A 24,913-nucleotide genomic window follows, 5' to 3' on the forward strand; every position below is an offset into this window, starting at 1 on the left:
CCAGTAGCTTTGCAACCATATGACAGCTCCAATAAGCCCCTTATGGTGAACGAGAGGCTTGTAGAATCATTACTATTTTAGCATTCAGTTCATAGTTTACTGTAGGGCTACTATTGGGCATTAAACAAAATGATTATAGATTCATTTCTCAGTAAGAGCCACATTTCCATCACTAGAGAAATGCACCATATGAATTTACTGAGCAGGAGGCAAGGGTTTGATTGACCTCTAGGCCATCTAATGTACCCTTTTGAGATGCAGAGTAAAGGTCCACATTCACTGTAGTTACTCATTTCACATTTATGAGTAATGAGTTGACAGTAAGGCCCTTAATTGACATGGTGTATATAACATATCGTAATAGTGCCCTCTGTGGTAAGGTAATTTCCTTTATAAACCTCATGTTACACTTTCCCTATTGTTATGACCCTCAGTCACTAGTAGGTCTACAAATGTCAGTATTTATCACTGGGTAATGAGAAACTCAGTAAGATGGAGCAAAGAACCCAAATAGACTGATACAACATCCATTACTACAGGTCAATTACAAAACTTGTGAGATTTTTTTTATTGTTTTACAAGATGCCTTGCCTCAAATACAGTAGTGTCGTCAACAAAAACACCTCAATGATAAAGCTGTGTTGCACTGCACCAGTTTAACACTCTCCCCTCCCTATAAATACAAAGCGAGTAGGATCTATCAGACAAGCCAGGAGTCCTGGACTGAGGCTGGAGGCCGTAGCCTGGGGATGGACGTGGTTTAGCTCTGGCCTCCCAGGGTGTGCTTGTCAAACAGGTACTCTGTCATCTTGTTTTTGACAGCATCCATCTTGGTGAGGTTGGTGATGTGGTCTCCCAGCTTCTTAATGGCCTCCACCTGCTCGTTCAGGTAATGGGTCTCCAGGAAGTCACACAGCTAAAGAGAAAAAAACAGGTCAGACAAGAGAATGACTAGACTATTGTAGATACAGTAAAACAAGAGCCTGGGGGTAATGGCATAAGTGCAGATAATGAGGTATTTGCAGCTGTCTAACTCCTGCATGAGCTGCATTGTGTGTATAGTTTGCATCCGTGCGTCTGTGGACTAGTGTGTGTGTAGAGGCAGGTCACACAATCCAGTGTAATTAGTTAGCAGAGTTACAACAACCTGATCATCTCCTGAGACAGTACCTGTCTTCTATGTGATACATGTGATGTGCGGTTCCTCAACTTACATGGGGGTCAACCTTGTCAGAGGCAATCTTGTGCAGGTCCAACAGGGCCTGGTTCACATTCTTCTCCAGCTGCAGAGCACACTGCATGGCCTCCAACCCATTGCCCCACTCATCACGTTCTGGCTTCTACACAGGACAGAGTGAACACAGGAGGGTTAGGGACTACTAGCAGATGTTTCTAGACATAATTAAAAGTAAATTCAGTATATCTCAAGATGGAGTCATTTTAACAGTCAATATGAACAACCACATAAGCTAGAGTTTGAAGCACGTCATGGGTCCGGTGTGGCTCAGTCAATAGATCATGGCGCTTGCAACGCCGAAGATTTACAGAACCCCAGCTCAGAACACACAACTCGTCCATCCTTTTCACGGATGAGCTATTGCAGCAGACAACCACACCGGGTTACACTCCTATCAGCTAAAAATAATAATAAAAAGTGGCTCCAGTGGGCAATTGAGTGGAAATCATTGCCTGGAACAGTGAGCTCAGTTTACTGCGCAGTCCCCAGACCTCAAACCAATAGAGAATCTTTGGGATGAGATGGAACAGGCTGTTCACAGCATGACTATATCGCCGTACAATCTGCAGCAACTGCCTGATGCCATCGTGTCAGCATGGACCAACATCCATGTGGAACATTTGACACCTTGTAGAATGCCCCCAAAAATTCAGGCTGTTCTGGAGGCAAACAGGGGTCTGAGTAGATCTGTTTAACCACTTATTATTTCACACTCACTAGACTTTACCCCGACACACACTACATAAGCCCACAGACAAGCATATTGACACCAGTCACATATCCTGATTGCCTAGTTACTTTTACCCCTTACCTACATGTACGTACTATATTTCTCAACAACCTTGTACCCCTGCACATGTCTCAGTAATTCTTGTATATAGCCTTGTTATTCTTTGTGTTACCATATCCTTTTTTATTTAGCAAGGATGTCTTGACTCTGCATTGTTGGGAATGGTCTCGTAAGTACGCATGTCACTGTAAAGTCGACACCTGTTCTATTAAGTGGACATGACCAATAAAATTTGTTTTGAAACTAGCCAGTGATATATTATATTAACATTGGGAGAGTTTGGATAGAGTGGATGGAATGGAGGCAGTGTGTTCAGGCCTAAGCAGTCAGGACATTATCTCCTCTGGCCACCTTGCTCTAATACCAGGGCAGCCACATAGGGCGTGCCTTACACTGAACTCAGTATTAACATGAATGACTACTCATCCAAAAACCCTTGAAGTTAACAGTATTAGAAGAAAAGGCTCTAGATTGAATATAAAAGGGTTCTTTAGACTTCCTGCCATAGATTCTGGATCAACCACTTGGTTCCAGGTAGAACCTTTTCAACTGAGACCAGAACCATTTCAACCAGAGAACCCTCTATCAAGAAGTTCACGTTTGTATACTGGGCAACAAAAACAACGCAAATGTGTTTTTCGACGCTCAGGCGCTCACCTTGATGTCCTGAAGGACAATGCGTCCACCTCTTTTGTTCTGGAAGGAGAGTAGCTTGTCGGCGTGCGCGCGCACCTCGTCGCTGTTCTCCTTGAAGAAATGCGCGAAGCCAGGCAGAGCCACATCGTCACGGGAGAAATAGAAAGCCTGCGTGGACAGACAAAATTGTTTAGAAACACATGTCAAACGTGACTCATTCCATTATTGAGGGATCTAAACATGATTGACACAGCAATATGATGCGGAAAATCATTAGCCTACTTGGTAACCTGCCAATTAACCTGTCAAGGCGATACGCTCTGTCCAAGGATATATTTATCAGCTTTATTTGAATGATAGGTCTACCTCAAGGCTGTTAATTGCCTAGGCGTACAGAAAAATATTTAGGCCCAGGCATAATAATACACAGGTAAAGCAACAAAATGGTCCTCTTGGTAGCCAATTACAGTCCCCTTACCATTGATGTGTAGGTATAAGAGGCAAACATCTCCATGTTGATCATCCGGTTGATCGCAACTTCGCAATCTTGGTGATAGTTCTGGCGGACCTGAGACTCCATTTTCATTTTATATCAAAATTAACGGTGCAAAAATTGAGATTCTTAGATTATTTTACTAAAACAGTTCAAGTAAGTGTTACGTTAATCTGGAATGTTATATAGCGCGAGAGGCGGGTAGAAGAGTTCCGTTCAATCACTGTTGAAGCAAGAAGTTCTTCTTTCGTCTTCCAAGAGTTGTGAAATGGAAGGAGCCTTGTTCGCTCTATTTATTGTTCCAAGCGGACCGCGTCAGTGACATCGACCCTCTTCTTCGATGCGATTTGACGGCATGTTGGCATCCAATAAATGTTGAATTACCGCCACCTATTAGACTGGAGTATAACTCCCTTATAGTCTACTTATGTTTTTTTTAAATCAACAACCACACCAACAATTAATACAACAAATACCCTACCATCTAAAACTCCACTCACAAAAAAAACTCCACTATACTCCACTATTTACATCTATTTAGTCCTACTTCAGGCCAACAGCATGAAAGGATGGGACACCACCACTTAACACACCCTGTAACTCAAAATAATTAAAATCAAATTTTATTAGTCACATGCGCCAAATACAACAGGTGTAGACCTTACAGTGAAATGCTTACTTACGAGCCCCTAACCGACTGTGCAGTTAAAAAAAGACATATAAGAATAAGATATAAGAGATAAAACTCTTCTGATGTCAAGTCTCGCACACCCAAATACCTCTCTACAGCTGCCACCACAACCTCTATTTCCTGCGACTTTACGTTCCATCCCTGCAGTACAGTTGATAACCATTACTATAAATGCCAAAAATCCAATCTTACTGAAACATATATCACTTGTTGGTTTATCCCTCTGTGCTGGTACAGATCTACTACTCACACCCCTCCTCTTTGGATCTCTCCCCCTTGACCCATCTTCCTCTACTTCTTAACTGCCTCAGCATATGACAACTTCTGCACTACTCTAACCCTGGAAACCTCAACCTGCTTCTCTCGCACGGGACATTTCTGATCCCCAGCTCCATGGGCACCCCTAAAATAAATCTAATCAAATTGATTTATATAGCCCTTCTTACATCAGCTGATATTTTAAAGTGCTGTACAGAAACCCAGCCTAAAACTCCAAACAGCAAGCAATGCAGCTGTAGAAGCACGGTGGCTAGGAAAAACTCCCTAGAAAGGCCAAAACCTAGGAAGAAACCTAGAGAGGAACCAGGCTATGAGGGGTGGCCAGTCCGCTTCTGGCTGTGCCGGGTGGAGATTATAACAGAACATGGCCAAGATGTTCAAATGTTCATAAATGACCAGCATGGTCAAATAATAATAATCACAGTAGTTGTCGAGGGTGCAACAAGTCAGTACCTCAGGAGTAAATGTCAGTTGGCTTTTCATAGCCGATCATTAAGAGTATCTCTACCGCTTCTGCTGTCTCTAGAGAGTTGAAAACAGCAGGTCTGAGACAGGTAGCACGTCCGGTGAACAGGTCAGGGTTCCATAGCCGCAGGCAGAACAGTTGAAACTGGAGCACGGCCAGGTGGACTGGGGACAGCAAGGAGTCATCATGCCAGGTAGTCCTGAGGCATGGTCCTAGGGCTCAGGTCCTCCGAGAGAGAGAAAGAAAGAAAGAAAGAAAGAAAGAGAGAAAGAGAGAATTAGAGAGAGCATACTTAAATTCACACAGGACACCGGATAAGAGAGGAGAAGTACTCCAGATATAACAGACTGACCCTAGCCCCCCGACACAAACTACTGCAGCATAAATACTGGCGGCTGAGACAGTATCTCAGCCTCCAGCTGTTGTCTTCTCTGGGTCGAGGCGAAGGCTCTTTGTGGTGGGAAGATGCCCCATTTACATCATGCTAGTTAGCTTTAACCTGAATAAATTTTTGTTCAGCTTCAGGTTGACCTCTCTGGCTCTCTGCAGGAGAGCTATGAGGTTTCTGTCATGATCTACCATTGCTTATTCGCTTGTGTCGCCACATCCATAGAGTAGAACGTCATCTGCGATCCCTCCCTTTTAGTCTCTGTAGTGTTTCACACTGTCTGCGCTGGTATTCTTCAACTTGTGAAGGAACATTTTATGTTTGTGCTTTTCTAATAACCAATCCAACTGGGTTCATGCAAGTGACTGATTGATTGTGCCTGGGAGGAATCCTCACTATCAGTACAAGCAATTTGGCAGTACCCCCAGAACATTGTTTTGAGAACCGAAAGGGGTGTCTCAGTTTCAAGGTCTCAGCTTGGAGAGAAGGAGTCTTGTGCGGTATTGGTCGGTCACATGCATGAACCAAACGTTAATGATGAATTATTTATGAATAAGCATAATCATGCAAATATATCTTGTCTGTGTAAGCAGTACATAAGAGAACTAACAGGATTTCCCCGGCGTAGCTCCCAACCAACATGTACTATGTTGCATTACGTTTGTTGGAACCTCTCCAGCTGGCTGATAATAAATAATTATTTATTTAAGATGGACATCAGGTGTCCCTGGTGGTAATTTCCACGACAAGCTGGTGGCTTGATTCAAAATGGCATTCTGAGCCATCTATACCTGCTTATGGCTGTCCAGTAACTTTTGTGATGATGTCTGCTTTGTCCATTGAATGTATGGCCATTGTAATCTTTTCTTTCAGTGGAATAGATATTCGTCTTAGTAGCTGCTGCCGGGCCGGGCTGCTGTGTCCACTTCTATCTAGGTTATACTTGGAGATGATCTCCTCAGTTGTCATGGTGCCTCGGCGGATGTGGTGCTTGGGGTGTCGACGTGATGTAATACATGGCTGTGGTTCACATGTGTCACAACTTTCACCGAAGTCGGTTCCTCTCCTTGTTCGGGTGGCGTTCAACGGTTGGCGTCACCGGTCTTCTAGCCATCGTCAATCCACTTTTCATTTTCCATTTGTTTTGTCTTGTTTTCCTACACACCTGGTTCTCATTTTCCTCATTAAGTGTTGTGTATTTAATCCTCTGTTCCCCCCCATGTCTTTGTGTGGAATTGTTTGTTGTAAGTGCTTGTACACATGGTTACTGGTGCGCGTCGGGTTTTGTACCCATGTCGGTATTTTCTTTATGCCGTTGGTTTTGTAATTAAACTGCTCCGGCAATTACCTAGCTCTGCTCTCCTGCGTCTGACTTTACTGCCACCAGTTATGCACCCCTTTACAACATGTAGTAGGTTGAGTCTCTCACGTGTCAGTTGACAGCAGAGGAATCTGTGATGTCTCCATGTCCTTAAACTTGGAGTCTACTTTGACATTGCATTCTCCTGTTGGCTTTATCAGTGTGTCGTCATATAGCTTGAGCGTGGCTTTGCTTGACAGGGGAACTAGATTGCCATCTTGCATGACATGTTCTAGGTCCCCATAGCTTATGACATTCACTGTTGGATCCTGTGTCTAGTTGACATTTTAATGTATGGCTGGGGTCATAAGTCAATTGCTCATCACTGTGTGGAGCTAGCTTTAATTAACCTTTTGTTGGTGCTGTCTTCCACAGAATTAACACGGGAGATGTACCAATTTGCATCGGTTTGGTTATATGACTGACTCATTGTCTACCTTTACTAGATTGAGTTGAGGTTTGTGATGTGCTGGTTTGCAATCTCCGGCAAAATGGTTTTGTTTGGAAGGAAGGAAGGAAGGAAGGAAGCAGGTGGGGAGTTTAATCATAAACCGCACTATACAAACCAAGCACACCATCTGGACATGAACACAAAACCAATACTCCCTGAAGAGTGATGCTAGGGAGTGCTAGATAAAGCGGAGGTAATCAGAAAAGTGATTGAGTCCAGGTGTGCCTCATGATAGGGCACAGGTGTGCGTAATGAGGGTTGCCAGGTGTGCGTAATGATGGGCTGCCAGGACCAGTGGTTAGTAAACCGCCGATGTTGAGCGCCGGAGCGGGAGTAGATGTGACACCATATGCTGGGCATTTGGCTTTAGCATGCACTGTTCCACAGTAATGACAAGTTGAGTCATTTGGCTATCTGTTTGGGACCACAGGTTTGGCCTTTTGATTCTGAACGTCGCTCACGGGAGGTATAATTCAGTCTCTGGTTCCCCTCTGCCAATTTTCTTGATTTGCATTTTGTGCTTGTTCACTTGAGTGAAAATCGTCTGACTTTATTCAGTGTGAGGTTCAGTTCTCTGATCATGCGTGCTCGTGTGCCTATAGCCTTAGTGCCAATGACAAGCCCGTCACTGATAAGTTCCTCTTGTAATGCGCCAAATTCTTATCTTTTAACTTCTTCAGATTTACGATGTACTGCTCTACATTTTCGCATTGACTTTGTTGACAAACATTAAACACATACCTCTCATATAGCAGATTTCTTGAAGGTTCAAAGTGTTACTGGGTCCTCTCTCTCTATCTGCTTCAGACATATGCAAATGCAGCTGTAACAGGTGGCATTTACTTTCCCATCACTGTTAGCGTAGTTGCAACAGACTTTTGTGCCCTTTTTGTCCAGACCGGTAGCCATCTCGCAAATTCCACATTGTGTTCGTTAAGAGACCTTTGTCCAAGTTTTGTGCAGATCGGTCATTCGGTGCCAGAAGAGTAGCGTTTTAAGTGTCTATCAAATTCAAAATGGCAATCCATCAGGGAGGACCTTATGGGTCACAGAGTCAAATTTGTTCCTTGTGAGAATGATGTGTGTACCAAATTTCATGACTTTAGGTCAAATGGGGTGAAGGGCGTGACCTTTGACATTTGCATTTTCAATGTCTTGTTATAGCGCCACCATGTGGCCAATCTGTGTAATTTTGTAAATGTCAGACCACTATTGCAAGACACATCATTCACACAAGTTTCATCAAAATTGGCCAGTGCTGTCTGATATCGCGTGACCTAACATACTAACAGACGAAAACTGATCCACAGTCTCCTCCCCGGTTTCATTGTGGAGAACAAGGCTGCATGGGATTTCTGTTAATGCGACTCCACTTTAGTTATAATGCCAGTTCCACCAACGCAATTCCACCTCTGACGCCGCCAAAACAACCGCTATGCAAATGTCAGCTAAAGCTAATCTGATTGAAGAGCCCAAATCACATTTCAATGAACACGGATGGCTGAAGGGTAAGCAGGTCCAGATAGAGGCTGAAGAATGCCATGTCAGGTATGCTATAAGGCTAATGCTATAATAAAGCATTAGGCCTGGAAATGACCAGAATGTGGGAAAGGCACTGCATACAATTCTAACAGTAAATTATGCACTATCAGCACAAAAATGAAATGAGAGACGGCCATCAGACTAGTGTGTCTGCATGTAGCCTCAGCATTAAGTACATAGAGGATGAGGGCTCAGAAGCCAACGGTTCAGATGAGCTCCAGCAAGCCGTTTTTACATGGTCTTACCAGATTTAGGGCACAACAGTTTTTATATGCCGAGAGGAATAGGCCACTGTACAATATTATTATATTCGTTACAGAATACTATATAAAAATTAGGTGGAGGACATTGTTGGCCATATTTCCATATTTCCTCATTACCGTCACGAAAGAGAAAAAAAAGAGTGAAGACGTATTGTGCCTCTGTTCTCCTTTATAAGCCTTCCCCTTCACAAACTTCTGCCTCAGGACCAACCAAAAGTGTAATTGGCAGCAGGGGGTTTCAAACACAAAATGAGGAATTGAGCCCACATTCAAATGAGGAATCGAGTAGCATTGCGTGGTGTAAGCCACAGAAGGCCAGTAGCTGCGTGGCACTTTACAGTAGGGAAAATCTTTCTAATCAAAGACACACATACACCGAGTGTACCAAATTTTAGGAATACCTTCCTAATAGAGTTGCAACCGGCTTGCTCTCAGAACAGCCTCAATTCATCGGGGCATGGACTCCACAAGGTGTCGAAAGCATTCCACAGGGATGCTGGCCCATGTTGACTTCAATGCCTCCCGCTTTTGTCCTTTTGGTGGTGGCCCATTCTTGAAACACATGGAAAACTGTTGAGCGTGAAACTCAGAGTTGCAGTTCTTGACACAAACAGGTGCACCTGGTACCTACTACCATACCCCTTGCCCATTCACCCTCAATGGTCTCATCCCCTTCATCTACAACAGGGGTCTCCATCCCTGTTCCTGGAGTGAAACCCTACAGGAGAGTAGCTCTCCAGGAACAGGGATGGAGAGGCCTGAGCTACACTGATTTGAAGTGGATTTGACGAGTGACATCAATAAGGGATCATAGCTTTCACCTGGTCACTCTGTCATGGAAAGAGCAGGTGTTATTGTTTTGTATACTGTGTGGGTCTTAATGCACCCCAGTTCACTTGGTACATATTCAGATGGGTTTGTGGTTTCTAGGAAGAAAGAGATACATGCAAATCGTAGACAAACACAAGACTATACACAGTGTACAAAACAGGAACACCTGCTCTTTCCATGACAGACTGACCAGTATGAAAGCTATGATCCCTTATTGATGTCACTTGTTAGAGCCACTTCAATCAGTGTAGATGAAGGGGAAGTGACAGGTTAAATAAGGATTTTTAAGCCTTGACACATTTGAGACATGGGTTATGTATGTGTGCCTTGGGCAAGACAGATTTAAGTGCCTTTGAACAGGGTAGGTGCCAGGTGCACCGGTTTGAGTGTGTCAAGAACTGCAACGCTGCAGGGTTTTTCACACTCAACAGTTTCCCGTGTGCATTAAGAATGGTCCAGCACCCAAAGGACATCCAGCCAACTGGACACAACTGTGGGAAGCATTGGAGTCAACATGGGCCAGCACCCCTATGGAACGCTTTCGACACCTTTTAGAGCCCATGCCTCAACGAATTGAGGCTGTTCTGAGCGCAATAGGGGATGCAACTCAATAGTAGGAAGGTGTTCCTAATGTTTGGTATACTAAGTGTACAAGGCAACTATAGAGGGGTGTGCATGTAATAAAGCCCACCCATGGCTGCACCCTTGCCAAGTCATGTGAAATCCATAGATTAGGGCTTAATTTATTTCAATTGACTGATTTACTTATACAAACCAACTCAGTAAAATCTTTTAAATTGTTGCATGCTGCGTTTATATTTCTGTTCAGTATAATAAGCAGACTCAGGTAGAGCCTGAAGCTAGCATTAGCCGTGGCAGGTATGCTATAAGGCTATGATAAAGCACTAGGCCTGGAAATGACCACAATGCGGGAAAGGCACTGCCCTTGTATAATACAATTATAACCATAAAGGATGCACTATCAGCACAATAATGAAATGTGAGACAATGCCATCAGACTAGGGTGCCTGTATGTAGCCTCAGCATTAAATACATAGCAGCTGAGGGCTCAGACAAACTCCAGCTAGCTGTTTTTACACGGTCCTAGGTCGTGCCGGATTTAGCGACCGACAGTTTTTACACACCTAAAGATAATAGAGTAGCACTGTGTGATGTAAAGCCACAGAAAACAAGTAGCTGCTTGACGCTTTACAGCGGGGAACAAATGTATTAACAGTCAAATTCATCACGGTATACAATTGAGGTAAAAAAAACATCGTCATGACCTTACACACATGCCAGTCATACAATCACTTCCAGAAAAAGCAATCTCATGACCAGCCCTCATGAATTAAGATGGCCTACTTAAAAAGAGAGCACAAGATATGAGGTGAGGTGAATATCTTTTTATTTTGGCTTTTGAACATCAGAAGTACATTATTTAGAATGTTTTTATCATATACATTTCAAAATGTCTAATTGGACATAAAAAAATGAAGACTAAAAACGTGAAGACTACTCGTGCTGAAACAGTAGGCCTAGCCTACATTTTGATCTACATTTTGATTTCTTCCTCAATCTAAGCCCCTTATTGATAACATACAGTAAGGCAAAATTATGAAGGCCTTGTTGGCTGACTAAAGCTGGCTTCCTGTAGAGAATGCATCACCGCCAGTGCTATTAAGGCATCAGACCATGCATAGGAGCACTGGCGGTAGAAGTCAATGATCCATACAGGTTATAACATCTCTCTATGTATCTGGTGTTATTTACCACTGAGTCGTCGGCATACAGTCCTCTGATGGGAGGAAACCACTGGAACATCCTAGAAGGTTTCATAGTCATGAAAGAGGACGTTTCATACGGTTTGTAGAACATTTCCAAATTGCCCTTCTGTCAAGTGCGTTACATAAAATCATTCCCAGAATGCGACTAAGAATGACCCTTACAACCCCCCGCCCCCTTCACTTCAAATAAATGTTCTTGTTTTAATATACTTAATCTCTCACTCTACTGTCTCCCCCTGCCTCTTTCTCTCTCACCCATCTGTCTCTTTCCCTCCCTCTCCCCCCCTCTCTCTCTCTAAGCAGTGGGTATCCAGACACTCTTCCACTGGACGGCCTGTCTCCACATCTCTTCCAGGAGTGAGGCATGAGGCTGGGCCCAGTCTCTCTCTCCATCCTCCTCCTGGCAGTGGAGCCACAGGCTCTTCAGAGGGCTGGCACACGTGTGCTGTAGGAACTGGCAACCCTGTGTGTGTGTGAGAGAGAGATTACACAGCTCATTTATATACTCTACTGGAATGCAATTAAGTGCTATTTGTTGTTGTGTGAGTATACAGGGGTCAAACACACCTCCATACTCCCCCAGTACCATACGGCCTTGATGACACTGTGATTGGCTAGAGCCTGGGTCAGCTGATCTCTGCCACCAGTTATAATGCTGACCACGCCTCCTGGAAGATCTGAGGACTGGAGAACCTAGAGAGACAGGTAACAGATGTGTTTGGGCGAAAATACATGCACACACACACGCAACAGCATACACAAGCAAGCGTGTGCACACAAGTACACAGTTGAATCAAAACGTCAGGGGGCAGGACAGAACTCACCTGGATGAATTCTAGAGCAGGCAGTGGGTACTTTGGACTGGGCACCACGACGACAGCATTGCCCATGGCAACAGCAGCTGCCAGCAGGGAGACCATAGAGAGGAGGGGGGATGAGTCAGGGAGAACCACACCCACCACTCCAAGAGCCTCGGGGATGGACAGAGCCGAACCGGACTGTGGGACGGACTAGAGAAAAGGAGGTTAGAGAAGAGACACTTTATTTACAGTATGACCTCCTGAAGTGGAGAGGCTTTGTTGGTGGCCTGTGTGCCAGCCAGAACGTTGCGTGAGTAAGTGTTGAACACAAACAGCCACTAGTATTATAGAAGTTACTACTATTAGGACAGAATACATAAAAGTCTCACCGGAACTCCGCCCCTTTCCTTATCACAGCGGGCGGCCCAATCACAGAGCTGAGCGATGCTCAGCTCCACCTCCATGTCCGCCTTCTCCAATGAGAGGCCTGTCTGGGAGTGGAGTGACACGGCCATGTCCCGTCTCTTCAGCTCCAAGGTCTCAGCCAGAGAGAAGAGGCACTGAGCTCGGGCCACAGGGCTCTTCTTCATCCAACTGTCAGGAGAGCGAGAGAAAATATGCACAGTACACAAAACATTATTAACACCTGCTCTTTCCATGACAGACTGACCAGGTGAATCCAGCTGAAAGCTATGATCCCTTATTGATGTCACTTGTTAAACCCACTTCAAATCAGTGTAGATGAAGGGGAGGGGCCAGGTTAAGGAAGGATTTTTAAGTCTTGAGACAAGGATTGTGTATGTGTGCCATTCAGAGGGTGAATGGGCAAGACTAAAAAAATGTAAGTGCCTTTGAACAGGGTATGGTAGTAGGTGCCAGGCGCACCGGTTTGTGTCAAGAACTGCAACGCTGCAGGGTTTTTCACGCTCAACAGTTTCCCGTGTGTTAAAGAATGGCCCACCACCCAAAAGACATCCAGCTAACTTGACACAACTGTGGGAAGTGGAGTCAACATGGGCCAGCATCCCTGTGGAACACATGACCCCTTGTAGAGTCCACGCCCCGACTAATTGAGGCTGTTGTGAAGGCAAAAGGGGATGCAACTCAATATTAGGAAGGTGTTCCTAATGTTTGGTATACTCAGCGTAAATCACACACAGACCCAGACTCATATGCATTTTCTTTTCAAACTCCTTTCATGCCAGTCACTTCGAAGGAGAGATGAGAGAAGGCATTTATATGTGATAGTCCATACTGTATAGAGCCCAGAGTAAGATTAATGCTCCACTAAACGTACTCCGTAACCGCCTTCACCACACCGCAGAGGGCTCTGCAAAGAGAATGCGGTGCTTGCCAGAGTTAAAGGGAAAGGGGGACAACTAGTGAGTCGCAGAACTGAATGCACTCACCCAGAAACGTGTCTTCCTCATTTAACCCAACCCCTCTGAATCAGAGAGGTGCGGGGAGCGGAGACCAACAGAGACAACGCTAGATTCACATTAAAACACAGCTCACTTACATACTCTACTGGAATACAATGAAGTGCTTTTTGTTGGTGTGTCTCCCCCAATATGTCAGTATACAGGGGTCAAACACACCTCCCTACTGCCCCAGTATCATACGGCCCTGACGACACTGTCGGTGACGTTTGGTCGATAAAAATCCAGCTTAGAGCAGAGCTTACCCAGGTTGGACCTTAATGGCCGCCTCCACGGCGTTGCGAACGTCTTTCCTCCCCCCGTCAGGACAGTAGGCGAGAACAGTTCCCCCTGGTGCCAGGACACACACACTGCTGCCAGACTCAGACTTACACTGCTTCCCCCCCACATACTGCAGATAGGAACGAGGGGTACTGAAGGAGAGATAGAAACAGGAGGGAGGGAAAGAGGGAATTAAGAACATTACAAGTGACTGAATAAGTACAAAGGCAACTTTTAAAAGAAGTCTCGGAAGACAGACACACACACCTGGATGAATTAGATCCCTCTGGAATGATGGCCGCTGACGCCGCCGTTCCAAACTTGGAGTAATCAACAGAGGCTGGAGAGGAGCGGGGTAGAGGAGGAGAGGAGGAAGGGCGGAGGAATTGGAACAGACCCTGGAAAAGAGAAGGAGTCATTTAGGAGACACTCAGACATAAGGCACACTGTCTACAAACAACCTATAGCCCGACACTCTAGAAGGCATGTGTGAATATCAGAAAAGATTGGATAATTACAAGCATTATCAACAAAATTCCCTCTGGACAGGGACAGAACATGGGTATTCTCCATACCTCCTTCCCTCCATCGATGCAGTTGCCACTCTCCTTGTGGCCAGAGATAGGCAGGGAAGGGTCCATCACAGAGTGGGAGTTCACCCACACTGTACCCACAGACAGGCTGGGGAGAGAGGTTCGAGGAAGGGTTAATAAGGTGTGTATGTGTTATATCTCATAGTCCATCATTTGTCAGGTGGCTTCTGGGTGATAGGAATTATACATCTAACGCAGAGAGGACACACCACACTAAATGTCTTCAGCCATGGTGACTTGAGATTAATATTGGGAGACCAAGATAGTGTGTGTGTGTGTGTGTCCTGTACCTCTTGGCAGCCTCCAGGGCCAGAGTTAGGTCTTCAGTCCAGAGAGAGGCAGCCTGGCCGTGAGGGCTGTGGTTCCCTGTCAAGACAGATAAACAGATGGATAGATGAGTGTTTCATTAGTGGTTGGTGTGGTCATAGAAACCGTATGGTGTGGTCCTCCTTACCCAGAGTGACACCCTCCCCGTGGCTCCTGAAGGAGAGGAGGGGTAACAGAGGCCCGGGGGATGGGGTCACCACACAGGTGCAGGAGGGGGCTACTCCACACAGCACCGTGGGGGGATAGGCAGCACCGGAGGAGGGCGGGGGACACGGCTGGATCAGCTGATACAAGCAAAATACAATTAGGTTACCATTTACTTAAAAAAAATATATATATTAAAAAGGCAATTTTTATTAATTGTGCTCAACACCATATCTAACAAAATGATGGTACAAACAAAGAAAATGCAAATGACAAAAAGCAAGATGAAATAGTCCATATAGTCCAAGATGGAATTCTGAGTTGCAGTATTTGGAACTTGCATTGGATTTACTGCCTTCAGGTCTTCTTGAAATGTTATGATTATTTTGCTCACTGCAGTGCTTGATCAAAATGCTTATACAAAATTTTGCCCTCCATGGCCTAATTGGTATTGAGTGACTGATGTCCCCCACCTATACTAAGACTGTACGCTATGAAAGTAACACATCATTTACCAGGAAGTAGCCTTGTAGTTTTCTAACTTTTGTAGGCTTTTTTGTAGGGTTTTTCACACGCAACAGTTTCCCATGTGTTACCAATAATGGTCCAGCGCCCAAAGGACATCCAGCCAACTTGACAACTGTGGGAAGCATTGGGGTCAACATTGGCCTGAATCATCATGGAACGCTTGACACCTTGTAGAGTCCATGCCCCAACGAATTGAGGCTGTTCTGAGGGCAAAAGGGGGTCCAACTCAATATTAGGAAGGTGTTCCTAATGTTTTGTACACTCAGTGTACATGGTAGCCTAGCGGTTAAGAGTGTTTGGCCAGTAAACGAAAGGGTGCTGGTTTGAATCCCCAAGCCGACAAGGTGAAAAATCCGTCGATGTCCCCTTGAGCAAGGCACTTAACCCTTACTGCTCCTGTAAGTCACTCTGGATAAGAGTGTCTCCTAAACGACTCAAATGTTCAATGTAAATATTGTGACTGACCATGGCCCCCTGCTGTTGGGCCTCCTGTACTGCAGCGTCCACCAGCCTTCGGTCCCCCTCGGCCAGGAGAGGAACACTCTTCATCCCTGCCATCCGAACCTTCAGACGGGCTACAACACTGTCCAACACTGACTCCTGGACACACAGCATCCACTGGTACTGAGGGAGGAGGGTGAGAAAGAGAGCAAAATAAAGAATAGGGGGGGGGGGGTTATTTTATTAGTCTACTGTTCATATAAGTCATATAGGCCTACTGAGTCAGAGAGGGGGCTTTAAATGGGGGCTTTAATTATTTCATTTTTTTTGGTGTGAGGGAGAGGTACAGATCGGTCATACTGTACAACACTGACCACCTGTGGCCATGGTTCGGATTACATCTTGTTCTTTCACAGGAATCTCTTGAATCATTCAATGATTTGGCTTTAAAAAAAAAACACGAGCGAGAAAAGAAAGCCATCCGTTTCACCTCTCTGTTCTTCTTAAAGGCGGTCTCGATCACTCCATCCACGGCACTGTCGATATCGGCAGACTCAAATATGATGAAGGGACAGGTGGCTCCGAGGGAGAGGGAGAGAGAGACGGGAACACCCATGCCTGCTGTGGCTCTGCACAGAATCTCTCCATCCTGAAAAAGAAGGAAAGAAGAGATTGGAGGGAAGTTACTAGTTCGTGTGAGAGAGAGAGAAAAGAGGAAGTTCAATCAAAAGCACAAACACACACGACTGTCACGGGACAACTGTCAAATTCACTGCCGCACCAAATGGAAAACGTTCACGTCACACAGCTAATTGCAGTCCCATTACATTTACATAGAATTCTGGTCATTCGGCAGACCCTCTTATCCGGAGCGACTTACAGTCAGTGGTTTCAACTAGGGTAGATAAAACAACCGCATATCACAGTCATAGCAAGTGAAAACATTCCTCTGATAAAGAAGCTATCAGTGAAATGAGAGCTAGTGAGAAGATGCACGAGCAGATGCATACAGGAAAAAGACATCAACAAGGATGCATAAGCACTACTGACTAACACATTGGTTTGAGTGTGTGTGTGTGTGTGTGTGTGTCCACCTTTTTGTTGCCACTGTAAGTGACATAGCTGACATGCGGGTTTTGTGCCACTTTAGAACCCAGCGACAAAACGTTGCCCGTCACCACATTCAGCACCCCCGCAGGAAGTCCCGCCTCCACAAACAGCTGAGCCAATAACAGAACAGGAGGCGCTGTCCCCACGCCAGGGATCGCCACCACTGCGTTGCCTGGGAAACAGAAACGTTAAGGTCACAAACGGTAGAATAAAAGCTTTACCTTCCCGAAGGGAATCTTTGTCAGGGTAGAAGGTGACAGGGTCCGTTTTGAAACGTTTTTCCCCCCCATGACTTTCTAGGTAATTGACCTTTGGTCATGGTGATTAGATAGCCTGGATCTGTGACTCTCTGTGTGTGTGTGTGTGTGTGTGTGTGTGTGTGTGTGTGTGTGTGTGTGTGTGTGTGTGTCATACCCATGGCCAGTGCAGGTAAGACTTTCAGCATGAGAGAGTAGAGAGAACAGTCGTCAGAGACAACCACTACCACCACACCTGAAAGACACAAACACAAGAGAACATTCAACACACACACACTTCACAAATCACAGTTGTACAATACTCAAGGAAAGATCTCCACGACGTCCATGCACACGCGGATAAAGATCCACTTACAAACACGCGCACACTACGCATGGCCTTACCACGTGGCGTCCAGTCGGGAATGAGTGAGTCTCTGAGCTGAGCCCAGCCGGAGTAGTACTGCAGCAGTCTGACCAGTACTGAAGGGGAACTGGGAGACTGGGCCAGGTCACACAGCTCTGACAGACACTGACCGTGTCTCTGGAGGCCACTCACCAACCTGACACACACACACACACGATGGACGCACACACGCAAGCACACGCGAAGAGACAGACGTTATAGAGATAATACAGAGCATTTCTCAAAATGCTAACTTGAATTTGCCCGGCATAAATATTAGATATTAAATTGTGGTCTGTAGTGTTTATGGTTGCGATGGCACCTAGTGCCAACCTTGGTAGTTTACTCCTGCAAAATGATCCGGAATTATTCGTTTTTAAAATGTGCATTGTTTATCAACTACTTGTTGTTGTTATAGCTTATCAGGTATAGAAGACAGGAATCTCATTTTAAAAGGTTTTTACTATCATTGTTAAATTAGCTGACACATTTGGCTACTTCTCCAATCAACTAGCTAATTGTTTGGATTCAAATGCCAGACTAGCTAGATCGTCATCTCAACTCATCTCCCACGGACAGGACCGAAGTCTGCACCAAAAGATTCAGAAATGGCAGCACACCTCCACTGATTATGATTCCGCAGAAGTTTTGCACATATTAAAAACAACCCTGTGTGAGAAGCTGGAGAACAGCCTCTTTCAATATGGGACCCGGTACCAGACTATTTAACAAACGTCTACTGTGTGCACTCCTAATGAGTGCAGTAGAACATGCACACCGGAGTTGGATGCTAAAGTACACTGGGCCTCAGGGCAACTCCCAAAGTCATTCAGCTTGGGTATTTTAAAAATGCAAAAATCCAGAAACAACAAGAGCTTTTAATGCTGAATGACGTGGTCACTGACTTTCTGCCTCATTGAGACTTGGCATCAGCGCAATGAGTATATCTTCCCTCAACCAATGCGCTGCAACTGGCCACACCGACCTGGACTGTCCTCTCACATCCAGATGGGGTGGAGGATTGGCTGTAAATCTAAAGGACTGACTATTGTGAAGTCTACTCCAGTTACCAGCTGTCTCATCTTTTGAACGCGTGGCTTTCAAGAGCACTGGCTCTGCGTCAGTACTGGCTGTGTTGATTAAAAAAATTATTATAATAATTATAATAAAAATATATATATATTAAAAAAAAAAAAAAAAAAATTAAATTTAAAAAATCGGCCTCCAAAGCTCAACTGACTTTCTTGCTGGACTATCCGAGCTACGAACACTCCTAAGTCTTGTGCCCTGCTATGCTAGTGCTTGGTGATTTCAACATACATGTCGACTCCCCTAACTGCAGTCTCTCTACTGGCATGGCTGATGTTCTGGATAACTTTGGACTCTAACAGCATGTGGACTTTGCCACCCACGACAAAGGCCATTACACTAGAGCTGGTCTGTAATCAGAGGCGTGGATCTGGCCAAACTGGATGGAATTATGCCAGGCCTGTCCGACCAGAAACTCATCACCTTCGCCCTAGCTATTCCTCTGCCCACTCAGCCCAAGAAACGCTCTATAGGAGTCTTCAAACTATAAAACACAGCCACAGCCCATCTCCAACCTGCCAGTTACTGACTCTGTGGCTCAATACAACACTGCCTTGGCCTCCAAACTTGATGAAGTTGCTCCTTTGAAAACGTCTTTCCCCATATCTTCTCCCTGGTACACCGAGGAGCTTACGCTCTCTCAAAGCAACTGGCCGTCGTCTAGAACGGCAGTGAAAGAAAACTGGGCTAACTGTCACGTGCAGATGTTTGAGCGACATCAGAAAGACTACAAACAGGCCTTAAAGCTCAGACATCCTACTACTACTCCCAACTGATCCGCAACGGCAGTGGAAACTATTGGGTGCGCTCTCCGACTGGGAGCAAGCTCCTCCGGCCTCAGCCTCCCCAGAACAGCGCAATCAATACTTGTGCTTCCAAAGCAAAATTGAAAACATCAACACCCCCATTCTGTCCTCTCCAGCCCCTGTAGTTGATCTAGCCGGTCCTCTGCTCCCTGAGTCAAGGTTCTCCACCTTCACCACAGGCACTGCAGCTGATGTAACCAAACTGGTTAGAACAAAATGAGGCCCACCACTTGCTCACTTGACCCTGTCACCACCTCCCTTGTCAAAACCTGCTTACCTGCTCTGGAGCCTTTCACGGAAATCATCAACACTTTCCTCACCACTGGATGTGTCCCTCCTCAGCTCAAACTCGCTGCAGTCATACCAGTACTTAAAAAGTCTGGTTCTGACCCGACAACCTCTAGAACTACAGGCCCATCTTCAACCTGCCATTTCTGAGTAAGCTTATCGAACATGCCATCTGGCCACTCACAACCTACTCGAGCCCTTCCAGCTGGGCATCAGAGCTGGACACAGCTCATGAATGCCGGCTCTGGGGCTGCCAGCACCCTCATAGTGCTGGACCTCAGTGCAGCATTCCAGTCACTGTCAGGGCTGGAGAGTCTCTGGCCTCGTTTAAGGCACATGCTAAAGACTGAGCTGTTCAGAAAAGCTTTCAAAGACCTACGTTAATTCTGTTCTCCTGACGACACCTGTATATAGCTTTGATTGTGGTCCGCTTACAATGTTCTGTGTTTCTGATTGTTATTATTTTATTTTGTATTATTTTCTTCAGCGTCTTGGTTGAGAAAAGCCCTTTACATTAAGTATTATTAGTGTGTATCTCAGTGAGCCATTGACAGAGGTAAAGGGGTGTAGTGTGTATCAGTGAACCCTAGACAGAGGTAAAGGGGTGTAGTGTGTATCAGTGAACCCTAGACAGAGGTAAAGGGGTGGTGTGTAGCTACTTGAGTAGAGTCTTGGCTCTGAGATGACTGGGGAGAGCACTCCAGGCCTTGAAGCCACTGGCCCCAGAGGACACAGACAGGGATGCATCCTCATCCACAGCACACACAGTACTACACACAGGACCACCTAGGGAGGGAGTGGGAGAAAAACATGTCAAAATACTATTTTATTGATGATGCATTTCAAATATAACAAGAGAAAACAGTGGGCAGTGGAGGACAAGAGATATAGATAGAACAACAATACTAAATTAAGGGGATGGCTCCCCTGTAGGTTATCTTTTTTTACCTGAAGAGTCGGTCACATTGCATGTCTGTCTGTCTGCAGAACGGACAAACTTTCCATCGATGAACAGACCGAGAGCACGAGACTGAGACTCAAGCCAAGCCTGAGGAAAGATACAGAGATAGAGCTTACATCAGTGTGTATGAGAGAGTAGGCTATACAATGGAGGATAGGGAAATTTTATATATATATATAAAATTGAAGTATATATACTTCAACTGTATATATATATATATATATATATATATATATATATATATATATATATATATATATATATATATATATATATATATATACAGTTGAAGTCGGAAGTATACATACACTTAGGTTGGAGTCATTAAAACTTGTTTTTCAACCACTCCACACATTTCTTGATAACAAACTATAGTTTTGGCGTGTCGGTTAGGACATCTAACCGACTCGCCAAACAATTGTTTACAGACAGATTATTTCACTGTATCACAATTCCAGTGGATCAGAAGTTTACATACACTAAGTTGACTGCGCCTTTAATAGCTTGGAAAATTCCAGAAAATTATATGGCTTTAGAAGCTTCTGATAAATGATGTCAATTAGCCTTAGTCAATTGGAGGTGTACCTGTGCATGTATTTCAAGGCCTACCTTCAAACTCAGTGCCTCTGTTTGACATCATGGGAAAATCAAAAGAAATCAGCCACGACCTCAAAAAAAAAATGTAGACCTCCACAAGTCTGGTTCATCCTTGGGAGCAATTTCCAAACACCTGAAGGTACCACGTTCATCTGTACAAACAATAGTACGCTAGTATAAACGCCATGGGACCACGCAGCTGTCATACAGCTCAGGAAGGAGATGCGTTCTGTCTCCTAGAGATGAACGTACTTTGGTGTGAAAAGTGCAAATCAATCCCAGAACAACAGCAAAGGACCTTGTGAAGATGCTGGAGGTACAAAAGTATCTATATCCACAGTAAATCGACATAACCTGAAAGGCCGCTCAGCAAGGAAGAAGCCACTGCTCCAAAACCTCCATAAAAAAGCCAGACTACGGTTTGCAATTGCACATGGGGACAAAGATCGTACTTTTTGGAGAAATGTCCTCTGGTCTGATGAAACAAAAATATAACTGTTTGGCCATAATGACCATCGTTATGTTTGGAGGGAAAAGGGGGATGCTTGCAAGCTGAAGAACACCATCCCAACGTGAAGCACGGGGGTGGCAGCATCATGTTGTGGGGGTGCTTTGCTGCAGGAGGGATTCACACTTCACAAAATAGATGGCATCATGAGGCGGGAAAATCGTGTGGATATATTGAAGCAACATCTCAAGACATCAGTCAGGAAGTTAAAGCTTAGTCGCAAATGGGTGTTTCCAAATGGACAATGACCCCAAGCATACTTCCAAAGTTGTGGCAAAATGGCTTAAGGACAACAAAGTCAAAGTATTGGAGTGGCCATCACAAAGCCCTGACCTCAATCCTATAGAAAACTTGTGGGCAGAACTGAAAAAATGTGTGTGCGAGCAAGGAGGCCTACAAACCTGACTCAGTTACACCAGCTGTCAGGAAGAATGGGCAAAAATTCACCCAACTTATTGTGGGAAGCTTGTGGAAGGCTACCCAAAACGTTTGACCCAAGTTAAACAATTTAAAGGCAATGCTACCAAATACCAATTGAGTGTATGTAAACTTCTGACCCACGGGTCTCCCGGGTGGCGCAGTGGTCTAAGGCACTGCATCGCAGTGCTAGCTGTGCCACCAGAGACTCTGGGTTCGAGCCCAGGCCCTGTCGCAGCCGGCCGCGACCGGGAGGTCCGTGGGGCGACGCACAATAGGCCTAGCATCGTCCGGGATAGGGAGGGTTTGGCCGGTAGGGATATCCTAGTCTCATCGCGCACTAGCGACTCCCGTGGCGGGACTGGCACAGTGCGTGCTGACCAGGTCGCTAGGTGTACGGTGTTTCCTCCGACACATTGGTGCAGCTGGCTTCCGGGTTGGATGCGTGCTGTGTTAAGAAGCAGTGCGGCTTGGTTGGGTTGTGTTTCGGAGGACGCATGGCTCTCGACCGTCGTCTCTCCCGAGCCCGTACGGGAGTTGTAGCGATGAGACAAGACAGTACCTAGTAACAATTGGATACCACGAAATTGGGGAGAAATGGGGGATAATAAAACATTTAAAAAAATAAACAATTCTGACCCACTGGGAATGTGATGAAAGAAATAAAAGCTGAAATAAATCATTCTCTCTACTATAATTCTGACATTTCACATTCTTAAAATAAAGTGGTGATCCTAACTGACCTAAGACAGGGTACTTTTTTACTAGGATTAAATGTTAGTAATTGTGAAAAACTGAGTTAAAATGTATTTGGCTAAGGTGTATGAAAACTTCCAACTTCAACTGTACACACACACTACCGTTCAAAAGTTTGGGGTCACCTAGAAATGTCCTTGTACATTAGTGTCTAGTTTGAGAAAAAGACACCTCAAGTCCTCAACTGGCAGCTTCATTAAATAGTACCCGCAAAACACCAGTCTCAACGTCAACAGTGAAGAGGCGACTCCAGGATGCTGGCCTTCTAGGCAGAGTTCCTCTGTCCAGTGTCTGTGTTCTTTTGCCTATCTTTTATTTTTATTGGCCAGTCTGAGACATGGCTTTTTCTCTGCAACTCTGCCTATAAGGGCAGCATCCTGGAGTCGCCTCTTCACTGTGGCGGTCCTCATGAGAGCCAGTTTCATCATAGCGTTTGATGGTTTTTGCTACTGCACTTGAAGAAACGTTCAAAGTTTTTGAAATTCCAAAAAGTAATAATGGACATTTCTATTTGCTTATTCAAGGTATTCTTGCCATAATATGGACTTGGTCTTTTACCAATTAGGTATATGTTCTGTATACCACCCCTACCTTGTCACAACACAACTGATTGGCTCAAACACATTAAGGAAAGAAATTCCACAAATTAACTTTTAACAGGCACACCTGTTAATTGAAATGCATTCCAGCTGACTACCTCATGAAACTGGTTGAGAGAATGTCAAGAGTGTGCAACGCTGTCAAGGCAAAGGGTGGCTACTTTGAAGATTCATATTTTGATTTGTTTAACACTATTGGTTACTACATGATTCCATATGTGCTATTTCATAGTTGATGTCTTCACTATTATTCTACAATTTAGAAAATAATATAAAGAAAGAAAAACCCTGGAATTAGTAGGCGTGTCCAAACATTTGACTGGTACTGTATATATTTGTTACTGCTTGGTTAAAACAATCTTGGTTGACCAACAGCCTAACCACCAAACAATCGACCAGACAACTAATTGGGGTCAGCCCTACTTATAATGTAGGCCTATTAAAATCTGGACAGGTAGACATGAATGAGACCAATTCTGAGTTGGTCACATTTGATTGGCTGCAGAGACAGACACCTCTAACACCGAGAGTAGGGAGGTCAGGATACACTTTTCACTAGTTCCAAGCACATCATACTGCACATAATCTAGCAAAAACTACATTTCTGAAACGTAATCTGGACATGTTAGGTGGTTAGCTGTTGAAAGAGACTGCTGTTCTCTACAGAAGATCCCATCCAACTTGATCCCCAAGACCACATCTCACATGACTGCCTTTGAGTTAGTTACCGTAATAAACTTCACATGGTAATAGCCAGCTAACTCCTATTATCTAAAACATGATGTAAAACGTGACGAGAAAGATAAGTTAAATGTCATTACATGGGTGAAATTCTAACAAAATGTTCTTTATTTCGAGTAAATTGACCTCGAAGGTATGTGTCTTACTACTACTTAGACCTATGCAACCAATATCGACACTTGTGCAGCAAATACATGTTTTTTTTGTTTTTACCTGAGCAGTAGCAGTGCTGGAACTACTCGGTCCGTACTCCATAGATTGAAAGATATCGTGTATTGTCTTGGAGGTGCTGCCAGCCATTACACAATGTTGCAATAAGTAACTTTTAACTTGTATTGATCATCAACAAGAATACTATATATCAGACACTGGCTTGCTTGCTCTGTAGTCCGTCAGCGTGCTAACCAGAAATAATGCTAGCTAGCTTTGCTAATTCTGTGGTCTGAGAGTTCAGATATCAAAAGAAAAGTTCCCCACGACGAACTGCAACGTGCTGAATGAAGAAATATTGTTCTTCCCTGTCGCACTAACTCCCCCCTACTTTACTAGCTTCGTCGCTGCCCTCTTTGCTTTAACTAGTCGGACAAAAATCAACTAGCTACCATGTTGTGTACGGTAGTCGGTTTCTACACGGACACATTAGCGTGTGGAC

At 44.7% G+C, this 24,913-nt stretch overlaps 2 protein-coding genes across 2 annotated transcripts; both read right to left on the reverse strand.

Annotated features, from left to right (window-relative positions):
• Positions 1 to 540: 540 nt before the first annotated feature.
• Positions 541 to 3,441, reverse strand: LOC120032758 (ferritin, middle subunit-like). Its single transcript, XM_038978944.1, has 4 exons — positions 3,142 to 3,441; positions 2,685 to 2,831; positions 1,215 to 1,340; positions 541 to 916 (listed from the first exon to the last, which is right to left on the reverse strand). The coding sequence occupies exons 1-4, from the start codon at positions 3,247 to 3,249 to the stop codon at positions 761 to 763; spliced, it is 537 nt and encodes a 178-aa protein (XP_038834872.1). The 5' UTR covers positions 3,250 to 3,441; the 3' UTR covers positions 541 to 760.
• Positions 3,442 to 10,818: 7,377 nt separating this feature from the next.
• aldh16a1 (aldehyde dehydrogenase 16 family, member A1) lies at positions 10,819 to 24,867 on the reverse strand. The gene is made up of 17 exons (XM_038978986.1): positions 24,475 to 24,867; positions 20,631 to 20,730; positions 20,342 to 20,468; positions 17,499 to 17,656; positions 17,272 to 17,349; positions 16,842 to 17,029; positions 16,238 to 16,396; positions 15,772 to 15,930; positions 14,762 to 14,918; positions 14,598 to 14,673; positions 14,290 to 14,395; positions 13,982 to 14,112; positions 13,699 to 13,866; positions 12,404 to 12,608; positions 12,039 to 12,224; positions 11,782 to 11,907; positions 10,819 to 11,677 (listed from the first exon to the last, which is right to left on the reverse strand). The coding sequence occupies exons 1-17, from the start codon at positions 24,559 to 24,561 to the stop codon at positions 11,510 to 11,512; spliced, it is 2,379 nt and encodes a 792-aa protein (XP_038834914.1). The 5' UTR covers positions 24,562 to 24,867; the 3' UTR covers positions 10,819 to 11,509.
• Positions 24,868 to 24,913: the final 46 nt, after the last annotated feature.

Source organism: Salvelinus namaycush, chromosome 3 (genome assembly GCF_016432855.1).
Source record: "Salvelinus namaycush isolate Seneca chromosome 3, SaNama_1.0, whole genome shotgun sequence".
NCBI lineage: Eukaryota > Metazoa > Chordata > Actinopteri > Salmoniformes > Salmonidae > Salvelinus > Salvelinus namaycush.